The 17529-nt window shown below is 33.3% G+C and overlaps 2 protein-coding genes across 2 annotated transcripts; both read right to left on the reverse strand.

Moving 5' to 3' along the window:
- Positions 1-27: 27 nt before the first annotated feature.
- Positions 28-5168, reverse strand: LOC123716011 (ras-related protein Rab-1A). The gene is made up of 5 exons (XM_045671476.1): positions 4983-5168; positions 4285-4549; positions 3068-3199; positions 1391-1607; positions 28-937 (listed from the first exon to the last, which is right to left on the reverse strand). The coding sequence occupies exons 1-4, from the start codon at positions 4994-4996 to the stop codon at positions 1407-1409; spliced, it is 612 nt and encodes a 203-aa protein (XP_045527432.1). The 5' UTR covers positions 4997-5168; the 3' UTR covers positions 28-937; positions 1391-1406.
- Positions 5169-6428: 1260 nt separating this feature from the next.
- On the reverse strand, positions 6429-16641 carry LOC123716118. Its single transcript, XM_045671683.1, has 7 exons — positions 16371-16641; positions 12634-16174; positions 12087-12278; positions 11289-11408; positions 10351-10608; positions 7055-7243; positions 6429-6593 (listed from the first exon to the last, which is right to left on the reverse strand). Exons 1-7 carry the CDS (start codon positions 16493-16495, stop codon positions 6516-6518), a joined length of 4503 nt encoding a protein of 1500 aa, XP_045527639.1. The 5' UTR covers positions 16496-16641; the 3' UTR covers positions 6429-6515.
- Between the last annotated feature and the right edge of the window lie 888 nt (positions 16642-17529).

Genomic DNA, 17529 nt, shown 5'->3' on the forward strand with positions numbered 1-17529 from the left:
GGTATTGAGATTGTAAATAAAACATCCTTAATAGCATATTGTTTTAATTTCTAAGAAATCCTCAATACAGAATTACAGTGGGTTAGCGGATCTAACTAAACTTAACTCCTTCAAATAACAGTACAAAAATAATTAAGTTTCATATGATCAATCAATAAAATTAGCATGCAATTTTTCAAATGCCACATGTATTATTGCGATTAAAATAATTTCATAATACTTAAGGACTTTAAAATTAACGTGAAAGTTGAAAAATCGCACGACAACCACTGCAGTGATATTAATGAATGTCTTTCAATACTATGTTCCCGCTGAATCCAAATTGTTGACTAAACATTATTACTATACATCCGTCTAACGCTAAGGCCAATTTGCTATATCTACAATTTTGTGTTAAGTAATGAAGATATGAACAACGGTAATGCTAGAAACCTGGAACTATTTTAGTTGTATCACACACGGCACAGTCAAGGAAATCGGATCCTAACACAAAATGTGGTATAGCCATTGCGGATCAATACAAATATAATGGAATAACACTCAGTGCAAAATTAGTACCTCGAGTGAAGAAGCCGGCTAATTAGCCCAGAACAAACATACCGAGTGAACCTTTAGATTTTTATTATTTCACTATAATCCTAAATACAAAAACATGAAATTTCCCGCGACGCATGGATGATCTGCACGGAGCACGTAAAATTATACCTACGATAATCATTATATATAAATATGTATAAACATACACCCATACATTTCACCGTTCCGTTGAACTAACAATATGTTGGACGTTGCAACTTAAGAGAAGTTAGCTTAAAATAAGTTCACTATTTTTTTAGATTTGTTTATAATAATTAATGCAATAAAACGATTGTTGTATTTGCGTTTAATAGTGTGGTGAGGCGAGCTGTGGCCCGGACGGCTCCATTATCTCGCCAGCCTAAAATGAGATGGAAAAGTATATAAATATATATATAATGTTTGTATGTACATCTCTTTATATAGAAATACAAAGGCATAATAACTATCAAGCTGAATAGCTATGTATTTTGTACACCGCATTTGAATTATTAACGATAACGATAGGTTGCATTTATGACTCGGGTTTTTGCACGAAGTCACTGGAAATTCAAAAGTTAAATCCGTAGAATAATTGGGGTGTATATATGTATTACTTGAAAAAAAATTGTCAGTTGTGTCAAATAAACATTATAAAATACAAAATCTATAATCATAAATCTGTAACTTACAAGAGACCCCGCTCATTGTAATTTAGTTGACTACTTTTATTCTAACTTATTACCATTATTGTCTAATCTGTGGAGATAAGATAAGTAATAGGATAAAAACACGATCAATATTTTTTGAAGGTATTTAATAGTGTGTAACTTACCAAGTGTGAGTAATATTCAGCAGCAAGACGACTTGCCGGTATCAATGGGCCGTCCCTGGTCGATCTTGACGGACATACTGGATGTCGGTGAACCGGCAGATGGCGGACCAACGCGCGCCTTAATCTCAGCTGCCATCGTCATGAACGCTTGCTCAACATTCGTGGAGTTCTTCGCGCTGGTCTCCAAGAATGGAATACCTAACTGTTCAGCATATTGCTGGAAAATAAAGATTCAATCATCAAATTGCACATAACAATGGTTTGGAATATTGTTGTATACATGTCGGTGCTAGGATGTTAACATTTACAGAAACAATCCAATCAATAAATACTTTTATAACTGGGGTTATTTCATGAGACAAATTAACATCTTTTTTTAATATTGATGATCATCATTCAACAATTTGATCATATTTTTCTGGTGATTTCGTGAATTACATTCAAATAACATAAGAATATATTGGAGCCTTTAAAATTGTCTTTGATATTTGTATCTAACCTACTCTCACATACGGCCGCCAAACATGAACATACAACACAAAAATAAAAACAAACTAGTAGCATTCCAGAAAGCAAGGAAAGAAGCGTACTAACAATAAGAATACATAAAGTAAAAAAACGAAAAAATAGAACGAAAAACAAAAGTTACATTACATTATGCTCTAAAACAAAACTGACAAGATGCACAGATAATAGGTGGACCAACTATATGCATAGGATCAAGGGTAATAAGGAGAAGCGGTGAGGTAAAAAAAGGTAGATATAAGTGAAAAACCTAGAGGAGGCCCATACCTGTGAAGGTGTTAAAATTAATTGTACCGAAGGAAGGATAACGAGTGACAAGAAAAAAAATTATTTAAAAATTTGTAAAGATTCGAAATCAAATGGCTTTATTATTATTATTATTTATATTAAATTCAAATTCTTAATATAATTGCAAAAAATAATGTACTAAAAACAAAATTTCAATGCCCTTTAAAGATAAGGTGTCATTCAACTTAATCTCATTCTTAAGTACCTGCTTTTTAGCTTAAGTAAACATTAGCAGATGCATTTATCTAAAAATTACACTAGTGGAATCACATATTATGTAGCATGCAAAAGGCACCTAAGAAAAAGTATAGTTGTTACTAACAAATCTAACTACTAAAACGACACCAATCAAACAAAGTATTTAAAATAATTTAATCAATGCCAAACATGGTTTTTATGTCAATAATGGATGCCACTCCTTAACGAGTAAACTGATAGTTTACTAAGAAATATTCAAAGCCTCGCCTATGTACCATTACACTTCTATAATGTTATTGTTTTAAGTATACTTATTTTTAAATTGCTACCTGTGTCTGTATATAAATTATCAATATCATAATTAGAGTGAAGCTATGAGTTCCATAGAATATTCAACACAAGTGTTAGTATAAAATATTTGTTTAAAATATATCTATTGCAAGTAACTATTGGCTCGTAAGGTAGTAATGACAGTTGAAACTTAGCTATAAGTATTACTATAGTACTCTATAAGTACTCCCAAATGTCATAAACAAATTGCATTTGACATAAGGAAGTCACACTAAGGTGGGATTTTATCCAGTATATTCATACAGAAATCCATGTCCTTACACTTTTAAGCATATAACAGAGCTACTGGTACAGAAACAGTATTCGTGAACTTACATTGGCTGTAGTATAATCAACAGCTTTCTTTGTAGTGAGATCACACTTGTTGCCGACCAGCAGCTTATTGACATTATCACATGCATAGCGGTCAATTTCCTCCAACCACTGCTTGACATTGCTAAATGAGTCCTTTAAAAATAGAAAAACACATTAATATTTTGAAGATTAATCCATACAATAAAATTATCTTGACAATTACTGCTGCGAAAGACTGATTAACAAATTCTTTAACTTTAAAATATAAACAAAGATGCATGTATTTCATAAGTATATAAACAAAGATTAATGTATTTTAAAGGCACACAAAGTTTGTTATGTTAGACTAGTTAATAAAAAGGGGTATGTAATAGTTTTTTAAAGTATACAAACAAAGATATATACATGGCCAACTTCATAAAAAATTATAATACAAGTACCATAGGTATATATAGGCTATAAGTAGTTTAATATTAATTATTCATTAGCAGACCATTTATGATTATTATTTTGGTGTCGGAACAATTAAAAGGAGAAGATGTCATAGATTAATTATAGTCAAAGTTTTTCAGTTATCATCTTTACAGCTTTGATCTTCTTTTTATACATTAAAGACATTTAACATACAAAAAGTTAAAATATAAGTTTGACAACCCCACCTTAATAAGTTTCATGAGAAATAATAATCATGAAGAGTAAGTAATATTGAATTAATTATAAACATCCAATATGTTTCATGAATTATTGATGATAATTAATATCAAGGCGAAATTATCATCAATTAATAAAGAATGTTGAATTTAATATACAAATGCACACAATCATAAACTTTTGAGCAAATTAATAGTACAGTGGATTTCATTTATTATAACCTTGGTTGTAGTAACTATTTAGCTATAAATATATTGGGTATAGCTATTGTTTTCAAGAAATAATTTGCAACAATTTCCTACCATAGGATACTGTCTGTCACTAAAGGCATAAAAAGCTTTCTTAGCTTTTGTTTACAATCACACACATTTTTGTTGTTTACAATTATTTCATGTAAAATATATTCATATAATGTAATATCATGTCAAGATAGTTGTCTCATTATATTTTAATATGTATAAGTACAATGTTATTTAAAAGTTTAATTTAAGTTAACACTCAGCTTTGTAGACAAGGGTGTACCCAGGTATTTTTTTGGTTTTAGTTACTGGGAATTAGAAAACTATACGTTAATTCTTTTTAATTACCTGGTCTGTACAATCGTAAACAATGATGATTCCATGGGCTCCTCTGTAGTATGATGATGTGATTGTTCTAAACCTCTCCTGTCCTGCTGTATCCCATATTTGTAATTTTATTGTCTTGCCATCTAATTCTACAGTCCTTATCTTAAAGTCCACACCAATGGTACTTATGTAGCTCTCTGTGTATGTGTCGTCTGCAAATCTTAACAAAAGACACGATTTTCCAACACCGGAATCGCCGATCAACAAAAGCTTGAACAAGTAGTCGCTGAAAACCAAAACAAGACATTCTTAAAGCTCTACGTATTGCGTTCATTAGTTACGTGTATAAATAACACATGCAATAAAGGAGGCGTATTAAGAACACGGACAAAGAATCACACTTTAATAATACAAACATTGCAATATGAGATATCAAATGTAAGACATAATCCGGAAGTTTCAAATGTATTCAATTTTAAGTTTATTTAAACGCCATTCACATTGTTAACGATTACGTTTCGATTTTTTTGGTCAACTTTATGAGTCACCACATCTTCTTATTACATTTAGACAAAGAAATTAACATGAACAAACGAATCTTTAGTAGTCAATCAAAAAATACCACGATAGCATTTGTAGTCTTAGATAAAATTTATTAACTTTTGAATAAAATTTAAGCCCATCCTTGTTTCACACAATATCGTGACACCAATACTTACTATTCTGGATTCATTTTGTACTATAATTTTATTTCGAACACTTTGATGAAGTAGTACAAATTATCAAAAATAACGAACTCCTTTGTTTCGAAAAAGTGCGGCGTAAAATAGAAAACTAAAGTAATTTTTTACGTAGAAATTAGGAATAATGGCTGCCGTGAACACCCACACTGACGTAAGTCATAAATGCACAGATGACAGATGTACTGCCACTTGGCAAAAATTATATTTTGTTCAGAAACGTGTTTATGACAATCAATATCATATAATCGGAATAAAATTTAAAAACAGTATATTATTTCAATAATTAATAATATTGTTTTGACTTTTATTTTTAAAGTAAAAATATGAGAAATAAAAATGAAATTCAAAAATAACTGTAATAGGATAGTTCGATGAGTGTTCCTTTGTATAGATAAAATAACTGGTACTTGAGAGAAATAGATTGCGATGGCATGTGATGTTTTTTGGCTGATTAGTTTTGCAGGATGCTGCTGATTACGTTGCTGACTTATGCTCTGTGGTCAATCATAAGTGGAGAAGGTAGGATAATATTCCCTCAGTTATTGCGCGCTTTTGAATTGCCCGCCTTTCCCGGTACCTGTACTCGCTCGGCACTCTCACAAACTGCTGAGAGATCGCTCTGATCCATCCAATAGCCATAGTCTCCTTGCTCTTTATAAAAACTATTATCATCAGCCAGCTCCTAGAGGGCCACCAGCTATTTAGTGATTTTCAATACGGCTTTCGTCGTGGCCGCTCAGTAGGTCTACCTCACACTTAGACTGCAATTGAGTACAATGGGTAGGCGATAACAGTTAATTTGAATATAGCGATAGACTTCGATCGGGTGTAGCATAAAGCGCTTCTCTGGAAGCTTACATCCTATAGGCTCCCTGAGAAAATATGCCACTGCACAGCTTTTTAGCTGATCGAAGAATCAAGGTCGTCATTGACGGAATAAACCCATGACCCAGGGGTCTCACAGAATTGTGGCCCTGACCATTCTATTGGAAGGAAAGCCTTATTAAGACAAGACGGACTTCCAAGTGTTTTAGGTGAACTGTTCACACCTCAAAACCTAGCATATTTAATGTATGTTTTGTCGCACACCATCACTATGAAGAAGCAGCTGCTTTGTCAACTGAACATTTTGATACTAATTCGTTTGGCAATAGAGGGTTACGCCTGTCGAAAAGCGATTCTGTCTCAAGCTCCTAAGTACTAAATAAAATCTCAGCTTATTATTCCAAACAAATATAACAATCTTTTCTAAAATTTAACCAAAAATAAATTAATATTCCTTAGAACTTAGTGGACAGTAGGTAGCTTGCATTTATTTATGACACATGGCAAACAAGATTTACTAAATGATGCGGTGAAATTTCTGTATTAAACTAATTTTAATTACTATATATATATTATTAATAAATAAAACAAACTTCATCTTATTAAATCCTTCTTTTATGTACAAACGAGGTAAATGAATCAAGAATAAAGGTGAACTATGAACCTACTAATTAATTACAGGTTTTACAATATCATCTCTTGCAATATACTTAATGGTATCTTCCATATATACAGACTCCGGTCTTTGAAACCAGCGATAATCTGAAACAAAGCAGAAATCTATATTAAATCATACTGATCAATGAAGACAAACTAATTAGCTTGCCGATATTAAATCAAATTCAATTAATTAGTTTTAAAATAAGTGTTCTTTGATGATTTGCTACTTAATTAAGAGTACCGAGAGTTTTTTACGCCGGCTTTTTCTCTCGGCCTACATCCTCTGTCTTCTTTGCCGATGAGTAGGGCTGTCTACTTATTTAAATTTAATGACGTGGTGTAAGTGATACTTGTATCTTATGTTCCATAAAAAAAAGAACGCCAAACGATTTGTATGGAGGTAGGAGGAGGAGAATGAAACGTTCACGTGACAAAGCGTGAGCGTTTCATTCTCATACAAATTCCTGTGAATTCAGCGAAAAGTGACTTTGTCTGATGTGATGTTACTAAACATACTAATTTAATATCCTTATAACACAAATTTTGTGTTTGAAAAAACATACCTTGGTACCGACTATAGTCAGGCATAATAACATAAGGCTGGGTCCGCGTAGTTGTGCGAAAGGCCTGGGTTCACCCTCCCTATATACATAAATACATCCATCGTAGCAGCCCGCGAACAAAAGTCCTCCCACCGCCCGTAAACACACTGCGCCTTTACCCCCTTCGTGGGTTCCGACATGGGTGCCACTCTAGAAAATATAATAAAATAAAATTATTATTAATAAAAAATATTGAAATATCTGTACAGTGACATGTTTCTTAGGTATATATTAAACATGACTCCTGTACAGCCCAGGAGGATCGTGGGAGTTACGCCCCGAGAGTATAGCCAGACGTAGGCACTCTCTGCGACTGTTACATTGCATTAATTCGTTACATAGCAATTCAAATTTAATTATTTCGCTTCTATTCTTGTACGCGAGTAGTTAATATTAGGTCCTTACATATGATATTGGCGTATTTCGTACTGGCCACTTTAATCACGATGTTCTCCTCTTTGGTAAGGAATTCCAAATTCAAATTTGTACAGCTATTTACTCATGTATTTGCGCTTCGATGACCGTCATTCATTTGTTTTTTTCTTCTGTTTTTTTTCTGTTTGCGTCACTCATTTTACAAAATGGAAAACTTAAAGTATCGCATTATTTACGAGTACGAGTTCCGCCGTGGCACTAGTGCTGCGGAAACGACTCGAAGGGTGAATGATGTGTATGGCGGTCATGTTGCAAAAGAAAACACAGTTCGTTTTTGGTTCCAACGTTTTCGTTCTGGAAATTTCGACCTGCAGAACAAGCCCCGTGGACGGCCTGAGACCCAAGTTGATAATGAAGTATTGAAGGCTATTGTGGAAGCGGATCCATCGCAAACCACGTCCGAGTTAGCTGCAGGCTGCGGTGTTAGTGATAAAACTGTTTTAATTCACTTGAAGCAAATTGGGAAGATTAAAAAGCTTGAAAGGTGGGTACCTCACGAATTGACTGGAGCAAACCGGCAAACCCGCGTCGACTGCTGCGTTAAATTACTGAACCGGCACAATAATGAAGGTATTTTAAACCGAAGTATTACCTGTGATGAAAAATGGATTCTTTACGATAATCGGAAGCGCTCAGCGCAATGGTTGGATCCTGGCCAGCCAGCCAAATCCTGCCCCAAGCGAAAATCAACCCCAAAAAAGTTACTTGTAAGCGTTTGGTGGACTAGTGCCGGTATTGTTCAGTACAGTTTTCTCAAATCTGGCCAGACTATTACGGCTGATGTCTATGGTCAGCAATTGCAAACCATGATGGAAAAGCTAGCGGCTAAACAACCTAGGCTGGTCAATCGCTCCACGCCACTGCTACTTCACGACAACGCTAGACCACACACTGCACAACAGACGGCTACCAAATTAGAAGAGCTTCAATTGGAATGTCTAAGACATCCTCCGTACTCCCCGGACCTTGCCCCAACAGATTACCATTTTTTTCGAAATTTGGACAACTTCTTGCAAGGGAAAAAATTTAACTCTGATGGGGCAGTCCAAATCACCTTCACAGATTTTATTGATTCCCGTTCGACTGGTTTTTTTAGTAAAGGGATCAATGAACTACCTATGAGATGGCAAAAGTGCATAGAAAACAATGGTTCATACTTTGATTAATTAAATATATTATATTAAAAAATATTCGACTTTTTGTTCCTCCCATACAAAACGCCAATTTCATATGTAAGGACCTAATATAAAAATAAAATCCTCTATTATTTACAGCAACCAAATGAATGGATCATCATCATCAGATAAAGTACTGAACCAGTATTAATAAAACTGATTTTTCTATTTAAATTATTGATTTTTTGGGTCAAAAATTTCAATCAATTCAACAAAATCCCTAGTGAGATACAAGCGTTGTCAATAAATAAATCGTATATTAAAGTAAAACTGCTTGCTAAAGCGTATAATAATAGAAATGAATATTTAAACGACCCTAGTGCTTGGATAGAAATTGCTCCAGTATAAAAAGGTAACACGACTGAATCTCTCAGCTGCAATGCAGCAATTTCCTGACTCTGGGGCGTTAGTTAACATCCACTACTGTTTTAATGTAAAGTGGGAACAAACCGTGATCCATGTGGTATCAAATTATTTCGATATAATTAGAGTTATTATTATTTTCTTATATATAGTCAAGTTCACATTTCAAGGATCGTCATGCTCGCTTAAATGTCATTGCTTGTGGTGAGTGGTCGTACTTGAATTCGTGTACGCGGTGATATTAGTTATTCTTGACTATGTATTTGCATGTTTTTCCCACGAGAATGTAAGTGTGTGTGCCTATTTCACCATGCCTCCTGCTGATGTCATGTGGAACATGGTGTAATGGTTGCAGCTCCTTTACACACGTGTAATACAAAAAAAAACTTGGCGATTAAAAAGAGTGGCGGAGTGTTTATTGCTAGTTCTTCTCTTCCATTATGCCATTAATTTGAGAACTGGCAGTAAATGTAAAATTAGAAGCATTTATTATGTATTTCTTTTTTGACGTTCATAAGTGTTCATGTTACCTATATGAATAAATGATTTTTGACTTTGAAATTATGGCGGTTACTTCACACATCGTGAAGTAACCGCCATAATTAAACACGACAAGGTAGTTTTAAAGCTTTTATTGTTGTAATTCTGGTGTTTGGGTTCTAAGGATTTCTTGCCATAGTTGCTTATAAAACTAATCTTAATGTTTTTTGGCTTCATATAGACTATACTCTGATTATTAATTCCGTAGAATTCTGACAGCGTCATTTTTTGACATGTCAGAGATTGCAAACCTTTTTGGCACATTTTTCAATTTTAATTCGAGTGAACATAGTCTATGCATACATTTCATTTGTTAGTGAATGTTGGATATATTCAAAATTTTATTAAGTAAATAATAATATTATTATTAATTTTATTTTTCATCACAAACAGCAAAAACGCTCAAGTAAACATAATACTTTATATTTTTTTAAAGGTCAGCTAAAGCTGGAATTAATAGGCAGTGATGCCAGTAAAAGAATAAAATAAAGTAATGAAAATTAATTCGATATATTGTTCGTGATATTGAAATATTTGTTATTTTTGTATTGGGTCACTTGAGTAAGTAAATATTAAGGTTTACGTTTTTGTGAGTAAAACATAAAAAATACGTACATTTTATTTTATTGCCTTAAATTTGTACAAATTTGTCCCTTTTTCGGTGGAGAATTTTTTTAGTAGCATTACTTATGAAATGTGAGAATTCTACGGAATGAAAAATCAGAGTATAGGTCAATTACTCACAGTATAATCAAAAACTTGTATCTGATGGCTGCTGGTTCCACAATAAACCTTCCCATCTTCATACAACAGGGTATATACTGTCATCTTAGGTCCATTGAGGGTCCGGAGTAAGAGGCCAGTCTGAGCATCTTTTATTGTCACATTCTCAGAGCGAGCAGCTACCAACAAAACCTTTCTGGGTCCTTCCTTCATTGCCCGCAGTGCCAAGATTGATTGGTCCGAAAACTTCACTGTACTCACCGGTATAAGTAAGTTGTTCTGGAATGGAATTATAGTCATTTAAGTTCCAGGGTGCCAAGTTCCCACATACACATACAAATAAGATTTTTTTATAATTCATAATATTTAAGCCTTTAACCATAAAAAAATCATTTAGTGGGAATCAAACCCAGAATTGATATGTTATAGGACTCATGTCTATTTAGCCACACTTTTTACTATAGGAACATTGTTTTTTGGCAACAGTCAAAATTCTACAGATACATTTAGAGCCTACTGTTTGAAGGAATTTATAAATTTTAAAACAGTCCAATAGTTTTTGTATTAAATAGTAAGTTAAAGCAGTGTTGGCCTAATGATTTCAGCGTGCGACTCTTATTAAGGTCGTAGGTTCGATCCCCGGCTGCGTACCAATGGACTTTCTATCTATGTGACATTTGCTGGAAAGGTAACGAAAAAATTCGTGAGGAACCCGGCTTGCCTTAAACCCAAAAGGTCGGCGTGTGTCAGGCACAGGAGGCTGATCACCTACTTGACTATTAGGTTGACTAATGATCATGAAACAGTAATCTGAGGCCCAGACCTAAAAAGGTTGTAGCGCCACTGATTTCTTTTATTCTTTAGTTAAAACAATATATATATTTTCTCTTTATAATATTAGTACAGATAAACTTTGTTATTTTAATTACACACTGGTCTATATATAAAAAAAAACTTACTTTGCATTCAAATTGAAGTACAAAACCAGTCCTTGTACCAACGAATACCGTGTCCCAAGCGCGATCCATCGTTTGTATGGGACTTAGTACATTACACTCGGGGCCTTTCTCTAGTCCCGTCTGAAATGAGAATAAAAATATGTGAGCAATGTGCTGGTGCAGTACAAATTATATAATTTTAAACAAAAGAATAGGGTTGCCCATAATGTTTGCTTTATGTTGAGAATATCCTAATTGAAACTGAAAATTATTAACATTTAACAATTGAATATCAGATATGGAGCGACACCTACAATCTACAAATAACTCCGATGACGTCACACCCTGAAACGCGCTAACGAAGCATTTCCAACTAAGCATATATACCTACATCTTTTCGATCTTACTGAGGTCTATGGGCAAACGACTTTTTATTTCTCTTTATTTTCTGTAAAACACGGGCCCTTATGTATATATATTTGTTATGCACTTATAATAAATTTAATATAGTAATTAAATAAAGGCGTAAAATATGTTGAAGATGTATCACGAACATTGGATGTTAAAAATCTAAAATAACATATTTCTAAGTGCCGATTCCGAAATTATTATTTTCTATATAAAATTCCATCCCTAATACAAAGTATTTTATGTAAATAAAACTCTTAAAAATAACTATACTATATATTGGAACTGATTTATCAGATTTTTTATTTAGTATGAAGGTTATTGTATAATTTTAGTATGGAATTTATTTAATATTATAATAATACTATCTCACTACCTAAACCCTAGACCCAACTGATAATAAATAAATACCTCTAGATCATAATTACGTATACGTGAATCCAGGGAGCCAGTGTACACCGTAGTACCATACTTCTCTTTAACAACACAAAGGCATGTTACTGCTAAATTAGATCCCCTGAGCGTGCTAATCAAATGTCCGTCACCGTTAAAATAATAAACATTTCCGTCGAGACCAGCCGCTAAGAAGTTTGGTCCAACACACTGAAAACACAATTAAATACTAACAAAAACACTTTTTGAACGGATTAAAGCTATGTATTATTAATAAAACTTACAGTTATTTACATAATTATACATAGCTTTAATCCGATCAAAAAGTGTTTTTCTTAATGTGTAAAAGCAATTTTAACAAAAGACAATACAATTAGATACTTTTCTATAAGACAATGTCACTTAACAAATCTAAAAACAGTGTTAGAGAATAAATAAAAAAAAAAAAAATTAAATATAGAATTATAGTGTAAGTCATTTATAGAGCTTATTGTTTTTTTATCAATATCGATCGACTTACGTTACTACATTGGAAAATTTTAACAGCATAGTTAGAATTACGCACCTCTATAGCCAGAATAGCATCAGCGTTTCCATTTGCAACAAGTGAATCGCGCTGCAGATTTTCATCAGCAAGGTAATCATACAGTTTACATTCGCCGCCTCGTGTTTCAATCGGCGTAGTGACATCCTCTATTGACGACTGACTGTTATCCAAAATTATTTCTTCACTTATTGGCACATGTTCTACTTTATCAGTTGCAGCTTTGTCGTCAAAGATTTCACCAATAACAATATCTTCAGAAACGTCCAACATGTCGAATTGAATCTCGCTGCTGATAACTGTTTCCTCGACTAGTTCTTCACATAAAGTTGATCCAACATCTGATCCTTCTGCAATTGGACTAATTGAATATTCCATTACTTCAGGTTCCAGAACTGCCTTCACTTCAATATTACTTGTATTGTCTGTCTCTCCTTCTGTTGTAAATTTATTACCAATCATATATTTACTCAAATCTTCACGTAATAATAATATGTAACATTCTTTTAAGTCAATGCTATTATATACTTGACAATTTTTATTTTTCGTTTTACTGACAGCTTTCCTTTTTGCCTTTTTTGGTTTGACTTGCTTCTTTTTACATTTGCTCGGAGTAGTCTCGAGATTATCTAGTGATATAATATCTTCCAGAGGTCTATCGTCAGTAATAATCTGTTCAATAAGCGAAAAATTAAGTGTTTTGGCTTTGTGTATATTCATCACGTGTGAATTAACATCATTATCTATATTAGAGCAGACTTTTTGTTTCTGTCGTCGTTGACTTCTAGCAGGGGATGGACTGTGGTTTTCTACACTTTCAAATGTAATTTGTTCTAACTCTTCAGCAGGAATATTTGTAAAATTGTCAACAATGGTATCTTCTATATCATCAGCTTCATTATCTTCTTTATTATTTTCAAAGGAACTCACATTTAACACAGTCATACCTAAATGTTGCATTGGTATATGAGCAGTACCACCTGTGTTTTCTAGAGAGCTGTATAGCTTAAATTTTTCTTGAAGCAATTCTTGTATTTCTAAATCTATTTGTTTCATTCTTTCTAAGGCATCAGTGGATCTAGTATGTTTTTTACTTTCAAGTTTCTCTAAATTTACCTGAATAGCTTTTGCAACAAACTTTTTTCTACCAGTTTGTGTAAATTGCGATGTTACGGAAGGTTTACCTGTTTGTGTTTGTTTTGATAAAAATTTCTTTGGACCATAGTAACCCTCATGCTTTTTTTGTAATTTGTGATTCGGAAGTAATAAAGGTTTAGGGGATATCTGAGCTATTTGTTTGCCTGTATTATTAACAGCTGTGTTCCTGAATGCTTGATGAATATTGACTTTTTTGGGAACTTCTGTAAACATATCTATAGACTTCAATGAAGATTTTGAATCAACTTTGCTTGAGGTTGTGGTTTGTATACATGCTAAATTCTTAGGACTGGTGGAATGATTTGATGAGGTAGAGTTTTGTCTTTTTCTGTTTTCTAAAGTTTTTGCTTTAATGAGTGCTTCTCTGTCCTTTACATACTTTTCCGAACTATTTCTGTCATTAGTGTCAATTTGTTTATCGTTATCTAAGTGGAAATTCTTTTCTTTGTTTTGTTTAGGATCTGAACATGTTTTTGAAAGAGTATTTAAGACATTTTCACTATTACTAGAAATTTTATCTTTATTTATGGTTCCAGCAAACTTCTCTTGACATAGTTTTTTATTTTCATCCTTGTCCTGGGATTTTTTTCGTTTTTCCTTTCTATGAGATGGTCTTTGGTCTATAGATCGTTTTCTTGAATTAGATGTTGGGGTTGATGTTTCAGTTGTTTCTGAATGTATAAATTCGTTAGCTTTCTTTTTTGTCTCAATATCCAATGATTGATTTTCTTCAGCTTCTTTTGTCATTGACCATGTCACACTTTGCCCATTACAGTTTTCATCACTATTAACTTCAGCTGTAGGAACCCTAAGCGACTCAAGTTTTATTGATGCAAAATGTTGCAATTCATTAACTATCGTGTCTTTAAGATGTGGGTCATTTTTTTCGGGAGCTGTCAATATATCATTTTCTTTTTTGATCACATGACCTTTGAGAGTATCGCTTTTTATTTCTGGTCGAGATGAAGGTGAAAATTGAATTGGGCTGGATAACTCATCATCCTCAATAAAATTATGGTCAACAACAACATGATACTGTCTATCTAACTCGGCAAAGGTATCTTCTTCATCTAAAAATTCAGCATTAGTTTCGAAGAGTGGTGCACTTTGGTCACTTGATTTTGATGGTTCATTTCTTGGAGAGATATCTTTATTATCAATCACAGTAGAAGATCTCTGACCTGTTCCTGTGTCTGCATCAGATGAGAATGTAATAATTTTATTTCGGACAGTTCTTTCATATAAAGGCTGAGAATGCTCTAGAGTCTGATTACTCACCTCTACTTCAAAATTTTCATAATAATTATCACACTCTTGTTTATTTAAATAGTTATATGTATGGAAATCTTGAGGATATTCAGCTGGATCCTTATCATTATGATAGGAATAATTAGAGGGCTGGTCGTAAGAATATCTACTATCAACTTCATCTAATTGTAAGAGGTTGCTTAACTCTGCCATAACAACTGGTTTAATATCTTCTAATAAAATAGTATCTTGTGGATCAAGAATACATTGCATCTGTTTCATAAAAGTATCTTCATAAATCGTGTTATTATCATTTTGCATAAAATCTTTACTTGATGAGCAGAGTGATTTCTCAGCTACAGATCTCTTATGTCGGTTAAAACTGTTTTGAGACTCAGTTAGTAGACTATTTAGAGCATATTCAAATTTTGTAGAAGAGTTTGGGTTATCTAGTAATTTATGAATTTTTTCTTTGTCCATTTTAAATAATTGATGGACAATTTTATTTTTAATTCTTTCACAACTCACTTTTCTTGGCTTAGGTGTTTTCTTTTTTATTAGGTTTTGATCATATTGACTATACCCCTCTATGGCTTTAATGTTTTCATGCATATGATTGGCATTATCCTTTATATCTTCATTTGTTTGGTGTGTTTCTTCTCGATTTAATAATCTCTTTCTTATAATATTAACTGTGTCATCAACAGACCTACTAAAAGTGTTTGAATTTTCATTTGTAGGTATAGGATTGCCACCATAATGGTCTGATGAAGGTGGCCTATGACCAGCGTAGTCATATTGCTGTTTATTATACTGAGATTTTTCATGTTCAATGTAGTTTCTTTCATCAACATCGTGATTCCAAGGTGATATTGTATGAATTCTATTTTGATTGATTTGTCTCTGATCAATATCACCCATGTTGTTTATTAAATATCCCTCAGAATTGTGAGAAGACCCTTTATAATTACTAGAGCTGTCTGCATGTTTAATTTCTTTCATAAAAGATTTTTGGTATGGTTCCTTATCTTTTGCTCTAGCAAAAGAAAATTGGGATTCTTGTCTATATCTAGTCCATTCATGGTCCTGACTTCCATATTTATTTCTAATGTGAGGGTTGAAATATGGTCTATGAGGCCTGGAGCCTAGCGGATATCTGTTGATCATTTAAAATAAGTTTAGTCTTTATTCTATTGTTGAAGGAAGATTATATTATTGGGTCTTGATTATATTGGTAAAAAAAACAAATTATGTGTACATAGTTATAAATACAGTTATGGCGGCAATGTATTTGTTGCAAAACAATAAGTCTGGGGTATCTTAAATAGTAGGTATATATTGCTGTTTCTTACCTGCTAGTATTTAGTTGGTTATAGTTTCTTTGACTTCGGTATGGTGAATTACCACAGTTTCGCTGTCTGAAGATTCGTGGGTTTTCACTACGCCATCCACCAATACCTTGATGACCTCGTCTCATATTGTTATATTAGCATAACTAAGTACCTAATACTACACTAGAAACTATAATTATTTAAAACTACTCAGATTTCAACTCTTTGCAAAACAGCAACAATATTGCGAAATAAACAAGTTTGATCAATTTTTTACTTGCGAGAATACAAACAGAACATTATCAATAATGATTAACGTGACAGTTGACAATTGTTGATATTCACTACAGATCAAGTGGATGTAAAATATTCACAGACTGACTTTGATAACTAACTGGTGACTGCTGAGTAGCCGGCTACAAAACTATTTGAATCTGCTGTGGAAATAAAAAAAATATATTTTTTTTAAACTGGTTTTGCCCGGACCCTCCTGGCAAAGCGAATTCGCTCCAAGGGAAAAAAGGATAATGTTGAATTAATTAAGATAAGTCTTCGCCTTCATCATGGAAGTAGCTGCCAACTCCTACAACACATGAGAAGTGCACTTTACATGCACCCAACTTCTGCATTGATTATATCAGATCCTTCTTCTATATATCGGAATTGGGCAAAAGTGAACATGATCTTTCAGTCTCTATTTCTTAAATGAGTGACTGAGCTACAGCCTCCATTGCGTTCACTGTTGTTGCTGGATAATCTTTTAAAGCGCAGACGGTTACAGTCGACGAAGTGCCTTTAAAGTGATCTATGCCCACTGTCGACGGTGGCCAGTCCACTCCATTCATAGTAGAGGAAAAGGATGGTCTTCACTTCTTTGTCATCTTTGGTGCAACGTAATCTTCGACTCCAAAAACATTTGGATCATAAGGCCAAATTCCTGGTTTTCTAAACTGCGTTATGAAGTTCTTTTGGCGTCCCTTAAAAAGTTTTGCCATATGATATTGGTTTACAATACAGCCAAATTAAAGTTGTCAAAAAACTGTTAAAATATTCCTTAGTTAGGAAGGACATAATAGAATAACTAAACGGGTCAAACGGATACGGATTTATTTTCCCCAACATTCTCATATTAGAAAGTCAAGACTTGAAATAACTTTAGTGAGTAAACAAAAGGTAACAA

Source organism: Pieris brassicae, chromosome 11 (genome assembly GCF_905147105.1).
Source record: "Pieris brassicae chromosome 11, ilPieBrab1.1, whole genome shotgun sequence".
In the NCBI taxonomy this organism is placed as follows: domain Eukaryota; kingdom Metazoa; phylum Arthropoda; class Insecta; order Lepidoptera; family Pieridae; genus Pieris; species Pieris brassicae.

Coding starts and splice junctions, on each gene's coding strand:
- LOC123716118 (XM_045671683.1), bottom strand. CDS start 16,495: ATGAGACGAGGTCATCAAGGTATTGGTGGATGGCGTAGTGAAAACCCA. Junction 11,409..12,086: donor TACGTAATTATGATCTAGAG/GTATTTATTTAT, acceptor TTCTCATTTCAG/ACGGGACTAGAGAAAGGCCC. Junction 6,594..7,054: donor TGACTATAGTCGGTACCAAG/GTATGTTTTTTC, acceptor GCTTTGTTTCAG/ATTATCGCTGGTTTCAAAGA.
- LOC123716011 (XM_045671476.1), bottom strand. Junction 3,200..4,284: donor TTTACGATTGTACAGACCAG/GTAATTAAAAAG, acceptor CTATTTTTAAAG/GACTCATTTAGCAATGTCAA. Junction 1,608..3,067: donor TTGATTATACTACAGCCAAT/GTAAGTTCACGA, acceptor TTTATTTTCCAG/CAATATGCTGAACAGTTAGG.